General features: G+C 62.4%; 4 protein-coding genes across 5 annotated transcripts; 1 reads left to right on the plus strand and 3 right to left on the minus strand.

The window, feature by feature from the left end:
- Positions 1–253: 253 nt before the first annotated feature.
- RASSF1 (Ras association domain family member 1) lies at positions 254–5,393 on the minus strand. Its single transcript, XM_021529205.3, has 6 exons — positions 5,129–5,393; positions 4,059–4,180; positions 1,824–1,928; positions 1,457–1,745; positions 964–1,079; positions 254–859 (listed from the first exon to the last, which is right to left on the minus strand). The coding sequence occupies exons 1-6, from the start codon at positions 5,376–5,378 to the stop codon at positions 713–715; spliced, it is 1,029 nt and encodes a 342-aa protein (XP_021384880.2). The 5' UTR covers positions 5,379–5,393; the 3' UTR covers positions 254–712.
- A 1,055-nt stretch (positions 5,394–6,448) lies between these two features.
- On the minus strand, positions 6,449–16,724 carry ZMYND10 (zinc finger MYND-type containing 10). Of its 2 annotated transcripts, XM_077786081.2 has the most exons (12): positions 16,612–16,724; positions 15,933–16,041; positions 15,290–15,406; positions 14,175–14,228; positions 13,928–14,080; positions 11,864–11,952; positions 11,471–11,574; positions 9,973–10,145; positions 9,557–9,682; positions 7,690–7,811; positions 7,370–7,495; positions 6,449–6,732 (listed from the first exon to the last, which is right to left on the minus strand). In XM_077786081.2, the coding sequence occupies exons 1-12, from the start codon at positions 16,707–16,709 to the stop codon at positions 6,648–6,650; spliced, it is 1,356 nt and encodes a 451-aa protein (XP_077642207.1). In that variant the 5' UTR covers positions 16,710–16,724; the 3' UTR covers positions 6,449–6,647. The 2 variants fall into 2 exon arrangements, with proteins under 2 accessions (XP_077642207.1, XP_085446809.1); XM_085590683.1 differs by lacking the exon at positions 9,557–9,682.
- A 108-nt stretch (positions 16,725–16,832) lies between these two features.
- Positions 16,833–20,215, minus strand: NPRL2 (NPR2 like, GATOR1 complex subunit). Its single transcript, XM_021529142.4, has 11 exons — positions 20,072–20,215; positions 19,817–19,908; positions 19,261–19,429; positions 18,925–19,033; positions 18,507–18,643; positions 18,148–18,245; positions 18,027–18,063; positions 17,795–17,888; positions 17,603–17,720; positions 17,276–17,418; positions 16,833–16,990 (listed from the first exon to the last, which is right to left on the minus strand). Exons 1-11 carry the CDS (start codon positions 20,141–20,143, stop codon positions 16,923–16,925), a joined length of 1,137 nt encoding a protein of 378 aa, XP_021384817.1. The 5' UTR covers positions 20,144–20,215; the 3' UTR covers positions 16,833–16,922.
- Positions 20,216–20,355: 140 nt separating this feature from the next.
- CYB561D2 (cytochrome b561 family member D2) lies at positions 20,356–22,430 on the plus strand. Its single transcript, XM_021529144.3, has 3 exons — positions 20,356–20,515; positions 20,607–20,644; positions 21,022–22,430. The coding sequence occupies exons 1-3, from the start codon at positions 20,389–20,391 to the stop codon at positions 21,523–21,525; spliced, it is 669 nt and encodes a 222-aa protein (XP_021384819.1). The 5' UTR covers positions 20,356–20,388; the 3' UTR covers positions 21,526–22,430.
- The last annotated feature ends 168 nt before the right edge of the window (positions 22,431–22,598 follow it).

Raw genomic sequence — 22,598 nt, forward strand, 5'->3', positions numbered from 1 at the left:
GGCGGCCCGGAGCCGCCCGGCGACACCGACCGAGCGCCGCCCGCGCCACTTCCGGCGCCCGCACCACGTGACACCGGCGCGGGCGCGCCCTCCTCCCCGCCCGCCGCCGGCAGCGCGGGAGCCCCGGGTTCGAGTCCCGCTGCCGCCACCTCGCGCCACGTGCGGGCACCTACGGCCCGCTGACACCGGGGCATTACACATCCCGCCCCTTCCCAACCAGCCCGCCCCGCCAAAGACAACACCGCAGGCCAGGCCTCGTCACCAAGATGCCTTTATTGGTGCTCAATGCCCTGCTTCTTCCCAGGGACACTCACTTCTCCGGGGACACTCGCTCCCCCCATATCAGCCACTCCCCTGGGGATACCTAATCCCCCAGGTAACATTTGCTTCCCGCAAGACACACGCTCCCTTCGGGACACCCACTCCCCTGGGGACACGCAATCCCCCAGGTGACATACGCTCTCTTGGGGACACGCAATCCCCCAGGGTACACTCGTTCCCCCCAGGACACACGCTCCCTGGGGACACCCACTCCCGGGTGACACTCGCTCTCGCTCCCACCAGGAACCCTCACTCTCTGGGCCAGCCCCATGGGGGCTGTGACAGCCCGGTGGGTCCGTGGTGCCCCGTTCCACCCCCCCTCCCTGCCGCCCCCACCGCCGGTGGGCGAGGATCCTGGTGCACTGGCTGGCCTCGGCTGCGATCCCCGCGGTCACCCCGGCGTGAGCGCGGCCAGCGCCTCCTGCATCTTCTGGCGGCAGCGCGCGTAGCGGTGCCGCAGCCGCCGCACGTGCTCCTCCTCCTCCCGCTGCAGGATCAGCAGGAAGTTGTGCAGCTCCGGCAGCGTGAAGGCGTCCCACTGCAGGCACAAGGGCTGCCATCGCGACGGGAACCTGCATGGTCACCCATGGCCACCGCCCCGGGCAATGAGGGTGCCAGCCCCCTCCCCGTCCCCGCACTTACGTTCACCTCTCCGGTCTCGTTCTCCTTCAGGATGAAGCTCAGCACCTTCTCGCTAGGGCCAGCCAGCAGCCGCAGCCGCAGGGGCTGCTCCTCGTCACCCAGCTTCCGCAGATACACTGCAATGGGGCTGCGTGTCACCGCGGGGACACTGCCACTACGGGGACATCACTGCTGCTACAGAGATGCTGCTGCTATGGGGACATCATCACCACAGGGCACACCACTGCTGGGACACTGTCACCACTGCTACAGGGATGCTGTCACCAAGGGGATGCTGCTGCCTAAGGAAAGCTGTCACTGTTGGGGCACCACTGCCGTAATATTGCCACCATGGGGGACACCACCACTAGGGGGACACCACTGCCATGGACATGCTGCTGCCACCATGAGGGATCCTGGGGACATCACCACCATGAACTGGCACCACCCAGGGGAAATTGCCTGTATGGGGACATGGCAACCACTTTGCAGACAGTGTGATGCTGGGCACTACCTTGCTCATCCTTCTCAGACCTCTCGAAGAGGGCAAACTTGCGGGGGTTGTCGATGACGGTGAACTTGCGGAGGAGGGCATCGATGACCTCGCTGGCGCGGGTGTGTGAGAAGATGTGCAGGTGTTTGACGGTCCCCTTGGGCAGGTAGAAGGACGTGCGGCGCTTCACCCCCTGGGGGTGTGGCCGCCCCGCCTGCAGGGACGGGCCCCGCTTGGTGGATGGCACCGAGACAGGACGAACCAGCTTCAGCTGCACCTTGATGAAGCCGGTGTAGGAGCCATCCTTGTTCTACAAGACACCGGTGAGGGGTGAGTGGGGTCAGGGCAGGGCACCGTGACCCACCCCGGCCCTATGCCGACCCCGTACCAGGCTCATGAAGAGGTTGCTGTTGATTTGGCTGTTGTACTCCTTGATCCGCTGCTCCACCTGCACCTGGTCCAGCTCTGTCTTCTCCCACTCGCTGGGCTCATCCTGCGGGACAGCAGCCGGGCTGAGCGGCGCAGAGACCGGGGGGTACAGTCCCGCCTGCCTCGGTGTCGCGCCGGCCCCCAGCCCACCCCGAAGCCCCGGGTTGCACGGGGTTGCATCAGCCCGGCCGGCGCTGAGCTGGGCTGTGCCGGGGACGCACAGCTGAGCTCACCGCGGCCCCAGCCCTGCTCCGGGGACACCGGCACCGACCGCCCCCAAGACGCCCGTCCCCCGGGCTGCAGGGCTGTGCGATCGCGCTGCCGGCACCCCAGATCGGAGCCGCGCGTCCGCTGCCGGCACCCCAGATCTGAGAGGCGTCCCCAAGGCAGAGCGCCGGCAGCCGCCAGCCCGGCACCAGGGCGTCTGGGCAGGCTCCGAGCCCGCGGGGCCGCCCTGAGATTGGAGGCAGGAGGGCCGGGCTGGGGGTGCAGCCCGCCCTGGCCGCCGGCACCCCACTTCAAAGTGCTGGCCCCGCACACGGGGGACCGAGCGTCCTGGCTCGGCGTCGCTGCCACCGGCACCCGCTAATGAGTATTGACGCGGGGCCGCGGAGCTGCCACACAGCGCTGCACATGTCCCCACGGCACTGAGGGGTCCCCAGTCCCGACAGCCGCCCCACAGCATGCAGGCACTGCAGGACCCTGCAGGATGGGGACAGCTGTGAAGCTGCTCGGGGAGTTTGTCCCGGCACCCCCAAAACTCCAGCAGCTCCAGCCCTGAGGGGACCTTGGCATGCCCATGCCAGGCAGCGAAACTCCACTCGCCCCACATCCAACCGGACAGGGCCACCGTGTCCCCCGGCACGGCCATGCTCGACCCCACTCCTGCCCCACAGCAGGGCCAAGCTCACCTCTAAGAAAAGACCACCGACACCTCTAGTTTCCCCACGCACCAAGCCCACCCTCGCCTGCTCCCCAGCACCCAGCCGGGGGAATGTGCTCCCGATGACGTCACCCGTGTCCCCCATTACGTCACGGCCCGGGACCGACCTGGCGGCGGCGCGGGCGGCGGCCGAGGGAGGTGCGGGCGGTGTAGAAGAGCTCGGGCTCGGAGTCGGAGTCCTCCTGGCTGCAGTAGCCGCTGCTGGCCGTGCTGCCCCCCGTGCCCCCCGCGCCGCCCCGCCGCAGAGCCAACGCCGCCGCCCCGCAGCCCCCGGGCCCGCCGGCCCCCGGCCCGGCCACGGGCACGGCGGCGGTGGCGGTGGGCACGGCCCGGCCCGGCCGCCCCGCGGCCCCGCCGGGGCGGCGAGCACACGGGCACGCCCGGCCTCGCGCCAGCCCGACCGGCCCCCGGGCCGGGGCCCGGCTCGCTCCGCTCCCGGCTCGGCTCAGCCCGCTCCCGGTCCTTGGCCCGGCTCCGCTCAGCCCGGCCCTTGGCCCGGCTCGGCTCCGCTCGGTCCCTATGGCGTCTCGGCTCCGCCCGGTCGCACTCTCAGTCCCGGCTCAGCTTCGCCCGGTCCCTATCACCGTCCCGCTCGGCTCCGCCCGGCGTCTATCGCGGTCCCGTCCTCGGCTCGGCTCAGACCGGTCCCTATCGCGCTCCTGTCCCGGCTCGGTTCGGCGCGGCGTCTACCGCGCCCTGCCCGCTCCCGGCTCAGCGCGGTCCCCCCCGCCCCGCCCCGGCCGCGGGGTGACGCGGGCCGGGGGCGGCGCGGCGGCCCCGCTTCCGGCGGTGACTTCACCCGCGCCCGCCCGGACACGGCTGAGTCCCGGCTGCGCTCGGCTCGGCTCGGGCACGGTGTGGTGCGGGCGGCGCGGCACGGGCAGGACACAGCACAGCCTGGCTTGGCACAGCATAGCCCGACATGGCACAACATGGCATGGCACGACCTTACTCAGCCCAGACCAGCGCAGTGCAGTCCATCAAGGCTTGGCACAGCCCAACGTGGCACAGCATAGCCTGGCATGGTGCAGCCTGGCATGGCACAGCCTGGCATGCTAGCTGCACTCAGCTCAGCTAAGCCCAGCCAAGCCCAGCTCAGCAAGGCTTGGCACAGCCTGGCATGGCACAGCCTGGCATGCCATGCCATGGCCTCACATGGCACAGCCCAGCTCAGCCCCCCCGAGCCCAGCGTAGCCCCCAGTTTGCCACTCCCTGCGCAAGCTCTCCCTCACAGACAGGCACAGGCCTTACCACGTTGGTGTCCTTCTCCAGCACCTGCTCATTGCCATCGTCCTCATCACCAGCACCTGGGGGGCCACCGCAGTCCAGCTGCACCAGGGCCCGGCACCGGTAGTGGCAGGTGAAGCTGCAGTCTGGGGACAGAGACAGAAGCAGGGTCACCACTGTGCACAGCCTGGGGGTCAGGGCACTGGCTGGGACAAGGGCTGGCACACGGTGACAGCATCAGCTGTCTGCTCATGCTGTGCCCAGGGGCTCAGGGAGATAGCACTGTGCCATGTCTTGGCCAGGGCTGCTGTGTTCCCTGCTGTGCTGGCCAGCATGGTGTGCTCAGTGCCTGGTACTGGGCTGCCCAGTGTGGGTGTCTAGTGCTGGGATTCCCAGTGGCCAGTGTGGGTACCCCATGCTGGAATACCTGGTACCTGGTGCAGGTACCCAGTACAGGGATGCATGGTGCCGTGTGAGGGTATTCTGTATGGGGCTGCCAGTGCCTGGTGTGGGTGCCCGATCCAGGGGTGTCCAGTGTTTGGTGGCAACTCCTGGTGCCCAGAAGCCCAGTGCCTGCTGCAGCTGCCCAGAATGGTGATGCCCAACTTAATGGAAATGCCTGGCACCAGGATGCCTGGTGGGGGTAATTATTATTGAGGTGCCCTGTGCTGGGATGTTTGGTGCCTGGTGCGGGATGCCTGTGCCCAGTGGTGGGGCAGCCGGTGCACAGTGAGGGGGCCCACTACCAGAGGGTGGGGGCCCGTGGGGGTGCCCGATGCCCCACCCGCTGGTGGTGGGAGTGTCCGGTGGCAGCATGTCCGGTGCTGGGAAACTCATGCCCACCAGTGGGACAGCCGGTGCTCAGCGGGGCTGCCTACTACCAGGATGCTCGGTGTCCTGTAGAGGTGGCCGGTTGGTGGGATGCCCGGTGGGAACGCCCAGTGGTGAGTGTGCCCGGTGGTGGGGATGCCCGGTGCTCGCTGGGGGTGCCCGGTGCTGAGGAAGCCGAGCGGCGGGACGCCCGGAGCCTGGCGGGGGTGCGGGCGTGCCCGGCGGCGGGGGTGCGGGGGCCCGGGGCGCGGCGCGGTACTCACGGCGGCACTGGAGGCTCTTCCTGCCGCCGCCCCAGACGAAGTCCCCGCAGAGATCGCACCAGGTGTGCAGCCCGCGGCGCCGCGGCTCGAAGCGGTGCCCGGCGCCCGGTGCCGCCGTCAGCCGCGGGTCAGGGTGCGCCCCGGGGCCGGGCCGGCGGGCCGGGCTGATGCGCAGCGCGTTGGCCCGTTCCAGGCGGCCCCGGCCCGGCCGCGGCTCCGGCTGCAGCTCCCGCAGCTCGATGAGCTCCATGGCCCGGCGGCCGCGGGCGCAGCTCGGCGGCGGGGCGGGGGCCGGCACCGGGCCGGGGCCGGGGCCGGGGCGGGGATCGGGAGGGGCCGCCTCGATCGGGCACTGCGGGGAAACTGAGGCAGGAAAGATGGGGCTCAATGCCCCGGGCTCCCGATCGCCAACTCCAGTCCCGGCGAGCCCGGCGGGGCGGGCTGGAGGCGGGGATGAGGTTCCCGGAGCCGCCGCGGAGGAAGGGGGGCCCGCTGCAGCCGCTCCGCTCTCTCTGCCTCTTCTCGCAGGAGGAGGACAAACTGTGCTCCCTGCCTCAGTTTCCCAGTGAGGAAGGGGCTGGAAGCACCCCTGGCGGCGGGTGAGAAGCAGACCGAGAGCTACGGAGAGCGCTCCTGCTCCCGGTGGCTGCAGCCCTGGACGTGCAGCACGGGTTTGGGGTGAGGAGTTTATTGAGCTCCGGGCGCGGGCTGCTCAGCCGCGGCTGCAGCTGGACGAGATGGTTTCCTGCCTGCTGCCGTGGCTCCTGCAGCAGCAGCCTTGGTGCAAAGCTTATTTTTATGTGTCGGATTCTCCAGTGCCCCATCAGAAAAAGGACATGGCCAACCTTTCCCAGCTGTGCTCAGACCAAGGCTCCAGCCCTTTGGCAGCAGCTGCTGACCAGTGAGATGCACCCCAGGGTATCCCCACCAGTAGAACCTGTTTACTGGTAATGCTGGTGGGCAGAGGACCAAGCCCTTGGTGCTAACATCACATCAAGAGCGAGGAAATGGGGTGAATTGTCCCTGCAAGGTGGGAGATGACAAATACCCAAGAAACTCTTTCTCACAGCAAGATGCTCGTGCAAACCACATCCTCTGCTCCCCACGCTGCTCTAACAATGGTGAGACGGCACAGAAGCCTTCTCACTCCCTTCCCTCCCAGATGCAGTAAGGTAACCATACCCTCACAATTTTTTTCGGGTTCTCAGGGATTTCTGTTGTTGCAGAGAAAATGGACACACGCCTCCCACTTTGTGGAAAGGAGGGGACGAAGCAGTTTGTTACGTTCAGCTAGGAGAGAAAACACAGAAGCCAAGCAACTGTGGGATGCACAAGGAGGTTTATTGGAGAAGGCAGAATGGTGAGGTGGTGGGAGAGGAGAGGATAGCCCAGGCTTGTGCTGCCTGCAGCTGGGAGCAGGCAGAAGGGGCCCTTGCCAGCTTCTTTCCCGCTCTGGGCTACACACCAGGGGAACCTCCGACTCTGTGAGCCATGGGCCAGTTGCCAGACACCACTTTTCTTACAGACCATCCACACTCCTTGGCACCTCAGCCATCAGGTTGCAGGCAGGCTTGTGCTTCTGCCAGTGCTGCACCTGGCATGCCCTGCAGAGGGGGAAGCTGCTGTCAGGGGCACTGGAGTCATATCCATCTCTGTTGGCAAAGCAGCAAGAAGGACAAACTCCATGACCGCACCCTCTGTGAGCTGGGAGAGAGCTGATACAGCCCAGCATTAGACTAAGAGGGGGTGGATGCAGCCCCAGTGCTGGGGGTTAAGAAGGTTTAACGACAGACCTTGCCAGATGGTCCAGGACCAGAGATTTAATTTACTGCCACCGTCCCAGCTGCCACATCCCAGCTTGTCACCTGCACCCATGGGGTCATGGGTGCTTTCCTACTTGTGCCCCACCAAGGTGGGAGGAGGAAGACAGTGTCACCATGGAAAACCCAGCCTGTCACTGCTGTTGCTGTGGGCAGAGGCAGCTCAGCACCTCAGCAACATAACCTTCACCAACACCTCCTCCACCAGCAGCCCAGCACATCAGCCTCCCCACAAAATTCACAGAGGTACATGGCCAGCAGAGAGCTGGTGGTGCTGAGCAGTGGTGGGACCCCTGGCTTTGCTTGGCCCTCCCACAGAATTCTCCAGTGAGACCCTGTGGTGCTCTGGGGAGTACTGAGGAGCTGCAGGGAGGCCCAGGGGGGCTGCAGGGGTCCCAAGGGGGTGGCAGGGCTCCCTTACCGTGTGCAGTACCACTCGTTCCGGCAGCGAGAGCAGCGCTTGGTTGCTTCTACACCACACACCCTGCAACGGGGCTTGTCAGGGGCCAGAGCCTCCATCATGTCCAGGCTGTAGGTCTGTGCCCACCTGTGCAGGCAGAGAGGGATGAGGCTGCTTACAGGGAATGGCCGACAGTGAGCTATCCCTGTTGCACCCTGCCACTGAGGGGACATCTCCAGCCAGTGCCACAGGACCCCTCTGTCCTCCCAGTGACGAGCTCCAGCTCTGCTCATGGGGATACTGGTTCCACTGGGCACTCTGCAAACCTGCTCCAGCCTCACCTGCCTGCCTGCAGCTTCAGCTCCTCCTCAGTGGGGCTGAAAGCGTGCTTCACCTGGTGCTTGGCAATGGCCTCCCACTTCCCTGAGTTTTTCTTGAGGATATGGTCCCAGATGACAGGAACCTGGTGGGAGATGCAGTGCAAGAAGAAGAGGTGCTAACAGCCTGAAAAGGATGCTGTAATCTGGGGAGAAGGCAGCCAGCCCTATGCACAAGACGCATGGTCCTCCAGGAGGGCAGGCAGAGGTGGTCAGGGTATGCTTTTGGGTACATGGAGGGGATGGATCCACCCTCCAGTGGGCATTGAGATGAAACAAGGACCTCTTTGGGGTCCAGCTGGGAGTAAGTGTTCAGCCTTGAGGCCTGTGCTGCTGAGAAGAAAGCCCTGAGACCTCAGCACCCTGCGTGTGGCAGCAGAGTGAACCCCATGCTCCAGAGCCGTTTGTCTGAGCAGATTTTTCCGCTCGTCATTTCCCTGAAGATGAACACCCGGGGAAGGGCTGGCCGGCCAGAAGGAAACATCCCAGCCAAGAGCAGCGTGCTGAGTTCGGCTCTGGAGGGGACCGTGCAGCTTCAAACAGCGCTGCCTTCTCCAGCAGAGTAAAAATAGCCAAGGAAGGGGAGGAGGCTGCTCTGGAAGCAGCCAAATGGAAAAAGTCCGTTCCTTAGCTTGGCTCAGCAACAAGGAGTGAGTTCAGCACTCTCTGGGCAGAGCAGGGAGCCCATATCTGTGCTTCCCGCTGCCTCCCTGTGCCTGCCCCCAGGCTCAGCCCTAGCCCTTGGCAGGGGCAGGCACAAAAGCAGAGCTATGGAGAAGGGCAGCAGCCTGACTGAGGGCTACAGGAGGTCCCCAGCATGCAGCTGCTTGTCACTGTGCCACCAACACGCTGGCAGTCAAGCATGGGGTGTGAATCCATGTCCACCTTGCTCTGATGCCAGCCCCAGCCCCAACAGCTCAGCTTGCCATTATGCAGCTTCCCCAGCTCCAGCTCCCAGCCTGGGCCGTGTCTCCAGCTCAGCCACAGGCACCTCTGACAGGGCACATCACCCTCCTCCCAGGCCATGCCGCCAGCTGCGATGGGGACAGCGTGCTCCCATTGGGGACAGCGTGCTGCCACTGGGGACAGCCCAGACGGCCACTGCCCAACAGACCCATCTCCTCCAGGAAGCAGTGTGGGAGCCTCTGGCAGTGGGGAAGAGCCCCTCTGCTCCCAGCTTTTCTCAGCAGCCTCTTTGCAGATCTGCCCCCATACTCAGTTTCTCCCCTCAGCTCACAAGAAGGCAGTAGAAACACATAAAAACACTTTTCTCCAGAGATTACCACTGCATGGATTAAAGCCCCCAAGAACCTCTTTGCTGTTTAAAGACTTTCATGGCCTAACTCCCAAAGGCCCAGACACCAGCTGGGACCAGTTTAACTCCAGGCTCTATCACCAGACCATGATGCCCCTCTGTACACAGTGTGCCAAGCAGCCTCAGACCAGGGCTGTAAAAGGGTACTTCCCTGGGGAGTCCAGAATTCAACATGAAAACACTGATAGATGTCAAATGAAGAGTTAATTGTCAAAACAAGCCAGTGCCTATGTCTGCCCCATGCAGCTGCCATCCCAGGGGCTCAGTGTGACCTGGAGAGCTGTTTATAACCCAGCATTTATGCTTTTATGCTTGGCCACTGCAGGGCAGGACAAGGCTCTCACGTCAGCCACAGGCAGCTTTGCTGGCAAAAAGGGTGTAACTGAAATGGGTACTTGGCTGTTTTTCCAGGGCATCATCATGCCAGAGCTGAGCTTGCTGGAAGAAAAAAAGGGTAGGGAGCCATCAGGCTTAAACCAGAGCAGCTGTAGAGGTGAAGGAAAAGCCACAGGATACCTGCTCCAGGATGAGATCTTTTTTAGGGGGAGCAGGGTCTGTCACTGCGAGGTAACTCAGAAATCTCTGCATCTCCACCAGGTTGGGCAGCTGGTCAATGAGGACGTCTGTCAGGAATGCACGGAGCTGTGGCCATGGAAGGGGGGAGAAAAGTGAATGGAAAGGGGTCAGGACAAGGGAGGCAGAGCTGGGGATGCAGCAGGGCAAGAGCAGGGATTTGAGGGGCAGTGGCAGAGAGACCAGTGGGGGCCTCATGAGGTGCACTCATAAACACAAGCTTTGCTGCTGCTGCTACAGTGACAGACCTGCTGTTCTCCCACCACACCTCCTTGGAACCCGCAGTGAGGGTGGGGACAGATATCTGGAGGTGCCCAGTGCTGGCAAGGACCCAGGGCCTTCGTGCTGCAGGGTCCTACCTTGAGGAGCTGGCTCTTGTTGAAGCCATCGAAGCGGTATTTGCGCTGGCACTCGGGACTGAGCAGGAGGTTGAGGAGGGCAAGCCACACCTGCCCATCGAGTTTGGTCATCTTCACCTGGTCCTCAGGGGGCACCACATGCCACGTGCCATTCTCAAACTTCTTGAGCTTGCCTGAGGATCAGAACCAGGGAGACACAGTGCTGCCTGGAGGAAGACAGCTCAGCAGGGGGATGCTGGCCTGTGCTCACTGCCTCACCTCACCCTCTGCTTCTGCCTGCCTCAATTTCCCCACCCTTTGCTCCACATAGCAGCCTACTTGGTACTGAGGCAAAATATCAGAGAACATGAAAAGCAGAAAATACACGTATTTATATAAACCAATTATATATATTGTATTATATATATATTCTATATATGTATTATATAAACCAATATTGCTGTGGCAGGAACAAAAGATCCCTGAAACATCTCCCTCTGTACTTGGCCAAGAGTGTAGAGCACTGGTGGGCAGCAGGGCAGTGCATGCTGCAACAACAGTGTGAGTGGAGAGACCCATTTTGGGGTACCAGCATGGCCACTCTTCTCGAGTTTCCTCTGCCAGGCAGAGCCAGAAGCAGCATGACTATAACAGATATGACAAAACAAGCTCCAACAGCTACTGTGTGGCTCTAGGGGGATGGAGCAGGATGTGCCCCTGCATCTGCACAGCCTGGAAATGCCTTTGTGCTCGTCTCTTTCCGGTCCCTCCCTCAGGACCCTGGATCAAAGCTCCCTCTCACACCCCGAGCACACAGGCAGGGAGAAGGGATGTGTTTCGGCTGGAGGAAGGAGGAAAGCTCCCGCATCCAGCTGGGCTGCTCTCGGCAGGCACAGCCACATGCTTCCCCGAGCTCTTCCTGCCCTGCCCCCGCTGTGACCCCCGAGCAGGGCTGGGCCAGCACGCTTCCCACGGCCCAGGCTGAGCCCCACCACAGGGAAGGCAGGGGGAGGCTGGGGGGCTGTGGGGGGCATGCCTGGCTGCAAAGGTGGGGGATGATTGCCAATGGGCACAGCCTGATCAGGGGCCTTTGGAAGAGTGAAGCTCAGGGACCAGCAGCAGAATTAGGGCAACGTTTGCTGCTGGGAGAGAGCACGTCTGGCTCCAGTGAGCACTGCCCCAAAAGGTGCAGAGAAGCTGGGACAGGCACTCCGGTCTTTCTGTGTCCAGAAGACTCCTCAGAGGAGCACGTGGGGCTGGCCGAAGTGCTACACTCCAGTGCTGGCTGTGATCACTCAGAAGAGACCCAGCCCTGAGTGAGGATCAGCTTTTGGGAGCACTGCCGGGTCCCCAGCCCAGCTGTGCTGCAGCTGCTCTCGAGCTGAACAGCTCCAGGCAGGGAGCACTGAGGAGCTGGAGGGGAGGCCAGAGGGGGAACAGCTCTGCAAGGACTCCTACAGCAGATGCCTCAGTGGATGTACATCCCAGCACAGCAGAGACCATGGGGCATGATCCATACCTCCTGCTTCCCAGAAGCTCCAGGGACAATGCTCCACCAGCTCGACAAAGAGGCAGGGCAGGTTGTGGGTGTTCAGCATTCGTGTCAGAGCACTCAGGGGCAGACTGGAGATATGACAGAAAGGGAGAAACAGCACTTACAGATTAATGCCAGAATTTGTACCTACAAATGCTCCCTGAGGCAACTGGGAGAGGCAGGAAAGAAACAATGATCTGAGTTCCCAGGAGTACCATGGAGCAGGGTGGACTGCTGCTGCGTTTGCTTCCCAGAGCACAGTGCCATTGTCACTGTGGATGCAGCCAGCTGCTGAAAGGGGTCCAGGCACCCGCTGTGACCCCACAGGAATCCCATCTGGAGAGCTGGGCACATCCTCTGCTGCTCCTGGGCACTTACCTGTCCACCTGGTCAGTGATGAACCGCAGCACAGACAGGGCCTTCAGGGAAATCTCAAACTCCATCACCTCTGCCTGCTTCTGCAGCTCCTGTGGAGGGACAGGATCAGCCTTGGGATTTCAGGCCCCATTTTCCAGGAGCTACAGAGAGGCAGGCTGTTGACTGCATTGGTAACCACAGTCTGGGTAGGAAAACAGAGCACTGAAAAACAGTTTCTTGTCTCAGCTGTGCCAACACTGCCTGTTTGCCAGCACAGCCACAGAAGTGCTTGCAGTCCACAGTTGCTCTTCCCTCATGTCCCTGTTCCTAACAGCTCGTGGGTGGCTACTGGCTGCCATGCTCCTGTACAAGAACACCCCCTAAAAGAGGCTGGTCCCAAATTTTGCCTCTCTCCCTTCCTGGGACCATCTTGTGGCCCATGGCCCTGTGGAGACCTGTGAGGGTTGAAGGAGGGGGGAGCTGCATGATCAGCAGAGGAACCAGAGGAGGAGGAAGAGGAGGGAAAAACTTGGCCCTGATGCAGCTGCAGTCCTGTGTCCACCCCTCCTGGATCTGCCTCTTCCCTCCAGCTTGGAACAGCCAGCTAGAATATCTGCCTGTGGTTATCCCAGCCCACACCTGTGCCATGCTCTAACCCAGGCTCCTTCCCTTCCCAGACAGCATGGACACCCCCCTCATCCCCCACCAGCCTGACCATCCTCTGACTCAGCTCTTTCGAGACCAGGGGAGGGCCATTCTGAGAGGTGCCAAGTCCTTGTCCCTGGCTCAGGCACAGCCCCTCTCCAGTCCCAGATGCAGCTCACACTCAGCGTGCAGAGCTCTGACCTCAGCTTCTTGTATTTCTCCAAAGAGCCACTGCAACAGTTGCCGTCCAGATTTCTGTGGTAAGCAGCTCTGTGCTCCCTGTACTGGTGCCCCATACCACTAAGAGAGTCTTGTGGGCTCTTCCTGCCTCCTCCCTCTCCAAACTGCCCTAGTGAGGTTTGTCCTACAGCTCCTCCTGGTACCCAGACCTCATCTCTGCTGCCTTGAGACAGGGACTATCTTTTGCCTGTGCTTCAAGGGGACAATAGAACTGGGGTTACCACCATACACAGTTCCAAAGGACAGCAGGCTCCACAACACAGGACATGGAGGAACAGCTTTTTCACAGGGGTTATTGTACACAGGGTCAGGAGAGGCTGGAATGAATCAGAGGAAGCCAGGCTCTCTGGAAGATGAGTGCTTTTGAGAACCCTATTGGCTAGAAAAGGTCTGGGTTTTCATGTTCGTGTCAAAGCAGTAACAGAGACACCCCCTTCCCCTCCCCAGCTGGGAAAGCATTTCCTGGAAAACATCCCTATTGTGCTCCAGATCCCTCCACTTCCTTCCCTTTTCTGAAAGAGAAGTATGTGCTTGGGCAACAAGCCAAAGGATGGAGGCAAGGGAAGGTTCAGGCTCTCCCTTTAACCCTGCTCTTCCAGATACTCCTCCTGACGTGCAGTTCCAGGTGCTGAGAGGCACCAAAGGCAGAAACAGCTCCTGCTCTGGGAAGGTGTGTGTGTGTCAGCCTGGAATATCTGACTGAGAAAGCTCAGGGATCGCTGCTGGCCTGGACCAGCTCAGGGGAGGTTTCTCAGAGAATAAAGGAGGCTGGGGGAAGCACATGAGGACAATTCTTGATTGTTGGAACTCTCTCATGGTTAACCCTGGCTGGCCATAGTGGCAGCCTGACCCAGGGTGGCTTCAGGGAGAGATATCCACACAGCTTCCAAGAGCAACAGCAAATGGCCAAACCCCTCTACTGAGTATTTTGCCCATCAACTCTGTGTGTCCCACCCCAGAATTCTGAGCAAGTCCTTCAGGAAGCCTGAGGCTGGCATTAGCACCAGGCGGGGCAGAAGCCAGGCTGCAGAGTGGAGGGGGGTGGATGCAGCCACAGGCACACAGAAGCACCAGGCACCCTCTGAGGTGGGCAGGAGGTGCCAGGGCTGCAAGCCATGAAAAGGCCTCCCTGTGCCTCTGCAGGCTAACCACATTGCTCACCACACATGTCCCCAGGGAACTGCAGGGCATTCTCCTCACCTGCATGGACGAGGGGCTGGCCAGAGGCTCAGCACGAAGCTCTGCTGAGGTCACTGCTTGTGCCTTGGTGCTCCGAGCTGCCAGCAGCGTCAGCTTGCGGTGGCAGTAATCAATCAAATCCAGAATGCTGTCCTCTGCTGACTCACAGATCTCCTTCACAGCAACAAGGGTTCCACACAGGGTCAGTCCCCACAGCCTTCCTCCCCCAGGGGCTTTCCACTTGAGGAAAGCTGAACCTGTCTCTCACCTTGTGAAAGAACACTGTCTCCAGGAGGTTGATGATGGAGGCTTCATGGTACAGCTGTGGAAGGAGAATGGCAAGAGTGAGGTAAGGGTGGAGCAGCACTGGGGACATGGGCATTGGGACAGGGAAAAGGGCTTTTCTGAGAAGCTGCTTATGTAGTTGTGGCTAACAAGAAAAATACAAGTGATGCAACCTTCAAAACAACTCCAGTTCATGCAGTTCATGTTAGTATTTATGCTGACATGCCCGTGACACTCCAACATGCCAATGGAGAGCCACACTTCCCAGCAGGCAGGGCTCTTCAGGCTCTGCCTGTGCTGCAGGGGCAGGACAACCACTGCCCTCGGGCAAGCTGCAGGCTGTGGCACCAGAACAGAGCCAGTGCCTGAGCTGGGACAGTGCTCTGCATGGCTGTGCTTCTCCCAGGCCCTGGGACTGGGGCAGCCAGCCTTGTCCGAGCCTGGGAACTATGGGATAGCTGCCCGAGGCAATCGGCTGCTCACCACCCTGCCCCTGCAAGGTGTTTGTCTGCACTGAAAATGGGTTAAAACTTCCAAGCCTCAGGCAGATTTCCCTTAGGTCAAGGGCTACATCCCTCAGCAAGGAAGCCCAGATCTGGAGATCATTCACTTGCCAGGAATGGCCCAAGGGACCACTGGACCCAGGAGCTCAGTAAGAAAAAGCTACATTTTTGTTAGCCCAGAGGCATATTACAGTGGAGAGCCTCTGGCTGGAGGAAAACAGTGCTCAGAGTGGGGAAAACACCCCAGGTGTGTCACTGCCTGGGAGCAGGGCAGCACTGGGAGCCACAGCCAGGAGCACAGCTGCCTCCAGGAATGGCTTTTGCTCCACCCAGCAGCTCCTGCAAGCCCCTTTGTGGGATTAGAGAGGGGACAGCTCTCCACAAAGCCAAGCTTCTCTGGGACTGAGTCCCTGTCTCCTCCTGGGGGCAAGGGCATGGATTTTGGGAAACCAGGAACTTCCCAGTGTCCCACTGCCCACCTCAGCCTGGTGAGATGCAAACCCTCAGCTCTGAGACCTTCAGGGTGACATTTATTTTCAAGCACAGCTGTGCCTGACCCATTTGCAGGCTCATTCCCACCACCCCCTCTACTCACCACCACGTAGATGGGGAAGGTGCTTCTTGGCTTGAAGTCCTCCAGCCGGCACAGCACGGGAAAGATCTTGTGCTTCCAGATCTCCACAGAGATCAGCTCCCCAATGAGAACAGGAATCTGGACAGGGAAGGATGAGGAAGTGTAGCCTTTCAGAGCAGCACTGCAGGGAGAACCAATTTGTTGCTAATGGTCACTGGAGTCACCCAGGGAGGAGCGTGGCTTGGGGCACACTCTGTTCTTCAAGCTCAGAAGCGAGCAGATTCTCACAACAGGGCTGAGCTCCTGGGCTGCACAGGGGGAAGGTGACCCCAAGGAGCTGGGCAGGTCCAGGCAACCTCACAGCCTGGGACTGGGACCCCTCAGGCATAGGGCAGAGATCAGCAACTGGAGGGACCAGTGCATCAGGGAGACCAAAACAACCTCCAAGAGAGAAACCAGACAGCAACAAGCAGAAATACCACAACTTGACCTTTAATTTCTTTAAAAAACAAAACTGGCACACACCACCAGTGAAACATCTTTTTCTGAGACACAACAGATCATTTGGCATTTTATTCCAAAATTGCACACTGCCCACAGGACAAGCCCAGCTGGAGGCTGAAGGCCCAGCAGGGGGATCACTGCTGCACCCAGGGAGGCTCACCTTGGCATGGGTGACCAGCAGCTCGGTGAGGAGCTGCTCCTGGCCCGCTGAGGCGCTCAGGATGCTGTGCATGTTGAGCTTCTCCACGTACTCGTGCTGCCGAAGCCATCTGTGGGGCAGCCAGCCAGGACACCAGTGCCACAGACCTCTGGTGACCGGCTCGGCGAGGGTCCCTCGTGCAGGGAAACTGCTCCTGCAACCCCCAACCCCACAGTGCCCTCCGAGCCTGGGGCTGCAGCTCCGCTGGGACTGCCCTGCCCTCCTGGCTGCCCCAGCTGCACCCTCACAGGGCACACCGCAGAACCAGGGGCAGCCTCTCCATCACCCTGCCCTCACAGACACTCAGATCTGGGATCCTTCCTCGCCCTGGGCCCTCCAATCTCCCCCAGTCCTTCCAGGAACACTCCAGAATTGCAGCCCCTTCTCTCACCCCACCTCACCTTGACCCTCTGGGGTCCTCAAAACCAGGGGGGTCTTCAAAACCAGGACTCCTCCTCTCCACCCAAAACCTTTGGGAACCCCTCCGTACCCGCACTGTGAGCCCTGGAAAGGCCCCAAAACTGGGCGCCCTCCTGTCCTCCCACAGCCCCAAAGGTGATCCCGCCCCAAAATTAAAGTCCCATTTCCACGTTTTCACCCCACAGACACCCGGGGACATCCCACTGCCGTGTCCCCGCACCCCTGCCCGCCGATGTCCCGCAGCTCGGAGCCCTGCAGGGCCCGCACCAGCGCCTCGGCCTCGGCGGGCAGCAGCGGCGCGGCGGCCATGGCGGCCATGGCGTCCGCGTCGCTGAGGCAACGGCGCCACGCTGGCGCCCCCTGGCGGCGCGGAGGACTCGCCGCGGGCCGGCCGCAGCGGCGGCGCGGGGCGGCCTCTGGCGCCCCCCGGCGGCGCGGAGGAGCGGCCGCAGGCGGGGGCGCGGCGGGGACAAGGCGGGACGCGGGGGGACGCAGCTCTAGCGAGGGCCATCGCTGATGGCCATCGCTGCGTCACTTCCAGCACACGATGATGTTGGGGTCGTTCTCCAGGCGCTCATCCAGCTCCTTGTAACTCATGCCTGGGGGTGAGACAGTAGGGTGTCAGTGTGGTGTCGGTGCGGTGCCTGGCGGCGGTGTCAGAGGGCTGCGTGGAGTCCCCAAGCCCTGCCCCTGGCAACATGGACTTGGCAGCCCGGCTTGGAGAAGAGCCTGGCCCACAGTCCCATCTCCCTGCAGTCTGAAAGCTCCCAAAGCGGCAAGAACCCAGGACCAGTGCACAGCTGTGGGCAGGCAATTCCTTTGCCTCCCACCAGCCCTGGGGCCCACACGGAGCAGAGGATCCCGTGGGTCCCAGGGATCCGTACCGGTCTTGCAGCAGATCTCGTCGTAGCTGTGGCAGCCCGTGTACAGCCGGGCTGGGTGGCTCCGCTCGTCCCGGGCCACCTTGACAGGGTATTTCTGGAGCCGCCGGATAAGGCCCTTCATCAAACCAAACTGGATAAGCCTCCTGCGGGTGAGGAGGAAAGAGACTGGGACCACAATGCTGAGGTGCCAAATGCCCCAGCTCCCCACATTCCCCTTCTGTTCCATGCGTCCTGCCACTGCCTCACACCTCCTACCCTACAGACACAGTACTTCCTGCTTGCTCTCTCTGCCATCCCCAGTGTCACCACTGCCCTCAGGGCTCTGACCTCTCATCCACCCTCTGGAGCTGCAGGGTGTAGCGGGAGATGAGGTCTCGCACGGTGGTGCCAGGGCTCAGCCCGCAGTACAGCTGGAAGACATCCCTGAGGCTGGCTCGCTTGTGCCCTGCGAGGACAAGTCACCATTCAGCTGCCCTGTCCCCCTGCCTGGGCCAGCATCCCCATGCTGGGTCACTGTACCTTGTTTGGTGACATAGGACAGACACTCTTCCTGGAGGCACTTGTCATCCACCAGGTCCTGCACCTTTGGTGTGGTGCAGTAGACATTGGAGTACTAGAGGGTGATGGAAAACCAGCTTGGCTCAGCTGCAGCTCTGAGAGACAGGCCTGGCCCACTCCAACCCCACTGCTCACCCTCCCCAGCCACTGCCCAAATCCTGCTCACAGCCCCACGCTCCCTGGCCCGACCCACCTGGAGTATGGAGACAAGCGTGACAACCCCGTAGTACCTGCAGACAGACAGGACAAGGTGAGAGGCGCTCTCTGGCAGCACCCACCCCTCCTCGGGCCATGCAGCCCCTCCAGGCACTCACAGCAGGTTCTGCACAGCGATGCGCACCAAGTTCAGCTCCACGTCAGCTTCTGCAGAGATCTTCTGGACGTGCCGAAAGCCATCGATGTAGGGCAGGATCTGGGAGGGGAGGAGGCAGAGAGCAGTGAGGCATCACTCTGAAGCCCAAGCAGCTCCCCTGCATCTGGGAGCAGCTGGGATAGGCAGGCTCCGTCCCCAGGTGCACTTTAACCCCGTGATGGTGAATGATTTGCTCACAGGCCCAAGCACAAAGCCAAGGGCAGCACCAAACCGTGCTCATAAACGTGGGGATCTCCAGGACAGCCTAACTCCTCCGATGGTCTGGAAATGGATCCCCTTCAAAGTGTCAAGCACACAGACCTGCTGCGTGGTGAGATCCCACTGGGAATTGAAGAAGTCATCCTTGTCCTGGGTGAAGACAGGGACATCGTACTCCTGCACAATGGGGGGGTCTGGACGCTGCTCAATCACCTTCAGGTGGATGGTGTTCGACTCATCTGTCCGGGAGAAGGGGAAGGCTCAATCTCCGTGCAAAACAGAGCTCTCTCAGGAGCTTGCAACCATCAATGCCAGGACACCACAATGTCACACAGAACAAGGTCCTTGCAGCCCATAACCCCATCCCACCCCTCCCTTGGAGCCAGGTAGGGCAAGGCTGGGTCGGACACCTCCAGCTCCAAGGAGACAGGTAGGGAGCTGCTGGGAGCAGCACAGGCAGAGCTGACCTGGGCAGGGAATGGCCCAGCTGTCTCCCAGCATAGCCCTGTCCTCACCGTACCTATGGGCAGGGTGCACTTCCCTTTGGCATTCAGCTCCTCCAGCAGGATGGTCATGATGGGAACCAGCTTCTGCTTACTCTCCTCGTTGGAGATGAATCCACTTTCCAGCTGAAGAGAGCAGAAAGTCAAGTCAGCTGTTCCCCACAGGATTGCTGGCTACAGGAGCCCAGATCCTGTACCCCTTTAAGACTGAAGTGATCTGCAGGAAACCAGCACAATCCCCTCCTCGCTGTAAAACCAGCCCCTGTCCCAGCAGTGCCCAGCGGCCCCCACCATGCTCCAGGATGCTGCTGAGGCGCCCACGCTCTGTGGGGTGGATCAGAGGCAGCCTGTACCTCCAGGGTGGTGAGATAGCCAGCCAGCTTCTTCACGATGGGCTCCAGCGCGCAGGCCTTGGCCCTGGCGTCGCACACGAAGCCCAGGTTGAAGAGCAGAGCGTTCCGGCTGTACTTCTTGTGCTCGATGCACACGGGGCAGCCGATCAGCTTCTTCTCCATGGCTGTCCTGTGGAGACACCTGTCACCTGCTCTGTGCCCTCAGGAAGCCTTGAGTCCCCCACGAGGCTGGCTCCCGGTCGGCTCTGCAGGTCAGGGCTTCTTTATATTGCAGGAAAAGTGATGCCTAAGCCCTACATGCTCAGAGTGCAAATCCCAGTCTGAAGGGAGAGGGGGGAGGAAAGAGCCAGCCCTCAGAAAAGGAAGCAGTGTCCTTTCGAAAGCAGCACAGCTCTCCTGACTGCTCTGATTTCCTGGATTCAAGGCTGGCGGCGCAGCAGCTGCAGCACCAGCCACCCCTAGATGAGACCCCCACCCTCCGCACGGGTACCGGGGTCACCGCAGTGACCGGCTGGGCCCGGGGCCGGGAGCCCGGCCGGGGCTCGCCCGCACTCACACGGTGATCAGCTTGTTCTGCAGCTCGGGCTTCGTGATGACGTACACCTGGATGGTGTCAAACAGCTCCCGGGAGATGAAGTCCTCGGGGACCTGCGGCGGCACAGAGCTCCCGTTCCAGCCGAGCCCGTCCGCCCCGGGGCGCGCCCGCCGCCCCAGTCCCTGCGCCCCCTTCCCCTCCACGGCCGCTGCCGCGGCCCCGTCTCAGTCCCCTGCCGCGGGCAGGCACTGCGGGCCCCGGGCCCTCGCCCCGCACCTGGTAGGTGATTTTGGGCCCCAGCGTGGGGTGGAACTCGCTGAAGAACACGCACTCGATGCGGCCGCCCATGGCGGGACGCGGAGCGGCCGAACCCGCCCGCAGCCCCGCCGGCCACCGTAGCGCCGCCCCCGCGGAGCCACAGGGCGCGCGGCGGGGCGGGCTCTCGCCTTGAGCGACAGCACTGCCCGCCACTCAGCGGCGGCGCGGCGCGGCGGGGCGGGCCTCGGCGCTGACGGACAGCCCGGCTCAGCCAATCGCAGCCCGCGCCGCGGCCCGGCCATGTCGGCAGCGGCGGTCCCGCCCGCCCGGCCAACATGGCCCTGACGGCCGAGAGCGAGTCCCGCCTGTACCGCTCGCTGCGCGTGGCCTCCGGCGCCGCCGCGCACCTCGTGGCGCTCGGCTTCCCCGCCGCCGTGGCCGTGCTGGCGCGGCCCGGATCCAGTGAGTGCCGCTGGGGCCGGGGCCCGGGGCGCGGGGAGGGCCGGATGTCTCAGCTCGCCTCACCTCACCTCACGCTGCGCTTCCCTTCCAGGTCTCTTCTCCTGGCACCCGCTGCTCATGGCGCTCGCGGTAAGTGCCGCTGCCCCGGGCACCGCCCTGCTGCCGTGGGGCAGGCAGGGCCGTGCTGAGCCCCGGGCGGTGGGAGCCGAGCCCCGGGAGCCCCCGGGTGAGGGGAGGCTGAGCCCCGGGCGGTGGGAGCCGAGCCCCGGGCGCCCCCGGGTGAGGGGAGGCTGAGCCCCGGGCGGTGGGAGCCGAGCCCCGGGCGGTGGGAGCCGAGCCCCGGGTGATGCGAGGCTGAGCCCCGGGTGATGCGAGGCTGAGCCCCGGGCGGTGGGAGCCGAGCCCCGGGTGACGGGAGGCTGAGCCCCGGGCGGTGGGAGCCGAGCCCGGCAGCCGCGGCGCAGGGGCGTTCGGCCGGTGCCAATGCCGCTGCCCTCTGCCCCCAGTTCTCGTTCCTGATGACGGAAGCGCTGCTGATCTTCTCCCCGGAGACCTCGCTGCTGCGCTCCTTCTCCCGCAAAGTCCGAGTGCGGGCGCACTGGGCCCTGCAGCTGCTCGCTCTGCTCTGCGCGCTCCTGGGGCTGGGAATCATCAGCTACAACAAGCACCTGAACGGCAAGGGCCACTTTGTCACCTGGCACGGGCTGACGGGGCTGCTGGCCGTGCTGTACACCGGCGGGCAGTGCGCCGGGGGCGTGCTCCTGCTCTACCCCAAGCTGATGAAGAACTGGACGCTGGCCAAGCTGAAGCTGTACCATGCAACCTCAGGGCTGGTGGGCTACCTGCTGGGCTGTGCCAGCCTGATGCTGGGCATGTGCTCCCTCTGGTTCACCACCACGGTGACTGGTGCCTCGTGGTACCTGGCCATGCTGTGTCCCCTCGTCACCAGCCTGGTTATCATGAACCAGGTGAGCAACGCATACTTGTACCGCAAGCGGAGCCAGCACTGAGGGCTTGGTGCTGACCTGAACTTCCCAGAGCAAGCTGGGTCTCCCCTTGGAGAGAGCTGGCAGTCCCCCTGCTTGCACAGGGCCTCTTTGAAACTTGGTTTCTACCTACTTGTCTTTCGTTAGTCCTGGATTGTCCGTAGTGTCCTGTCCCTGGGGAGCAGCCGCTCCAGATGTGTGTGACACCTCAGCCCTGCCTCGGTGGGGACGTTACCTGGCACAGGTGAAGCTGCTGGTCCCTGTGGCAGCTCGGTGCTCAGTGCTGGGAAATGGAGGGCTCACTCAGGATCTCTGCTCCTTTTCCCTTCCCACGCAGGGCTGCTTTGGAGCAGGCAGGACAGGAGCCATCCTGGTGAGGAGGGCAGGGGGTCCCTTCTCTCCCGGGAGGCTGCAGCAGGCACCATGCTGCCTCTCCTGCCACGGGGGCAGCTTGACAGGAAAGCACAGGGCACGGTTGTGGCTTCAGCCCTGGCAGGGCTGGGGCAGGGCGGTGGCACCCGCGTACGGTACAGCAGCATGTGTGTCCCCATGGCACGGGCAGTCCCTGGGATCAAAGCGTGCAGCTCTGCCCCAAGGCCCTGGGTCTGGACACCCACTGCCACGCACAAACCCCTCCTCCGTGGGCTGGGCTCGGCCTCGTGGGGTGGGGTCAGTTTACAGAGCAAATTACTGAGCCGGGCTGGAACATGCAGCCAGCAAGTCACAGGGAACAGCGTGAGCACGGGGAGGCACGGACCTGGGTGATGAACCCTTGGCAAGGCAGGAAGAAAACTCCATGCTGGCACAACAGCCTTCCTTCCAACACGCATCCTGCTCCTGGCAGGGCTGGAGAGCTGGGAGCGGCTCCCAGGCTGAAAAATTCCTCTGTATCCAGAGCTTTTATTCAATAAACATTTCAGGCAGCTAGAGTGCAACAAGCCCTCTGTCCTTTTTGGGTGAGATGACTTCTGGGGTGCAGGCAGACATCTCTCCCTGCTGTGAGCACCTGGGAAGAAGCCCCCTCCCCAGCCTCCTGTCAAGAGCCCCCAGGGGCTGCTCTGGGCCAGGTCCCCCACCCTGCCCATGCTCTGCTGCAG

Source organism: Lonchura striata, chromosome 12, assembly GCF_050655825.1.
Source record: "Lonchura striata isolate lonStrDom1 chromosome 12, ASM5065582v1, whole genome shotgun sequence".
In the NCBI taxonomy this organism is placed as follows: Eukaryota; Metazoa; Chordata; class Aves; order Passeriformes; family Estrildidae; genus Lonchura; species Lonchura striata.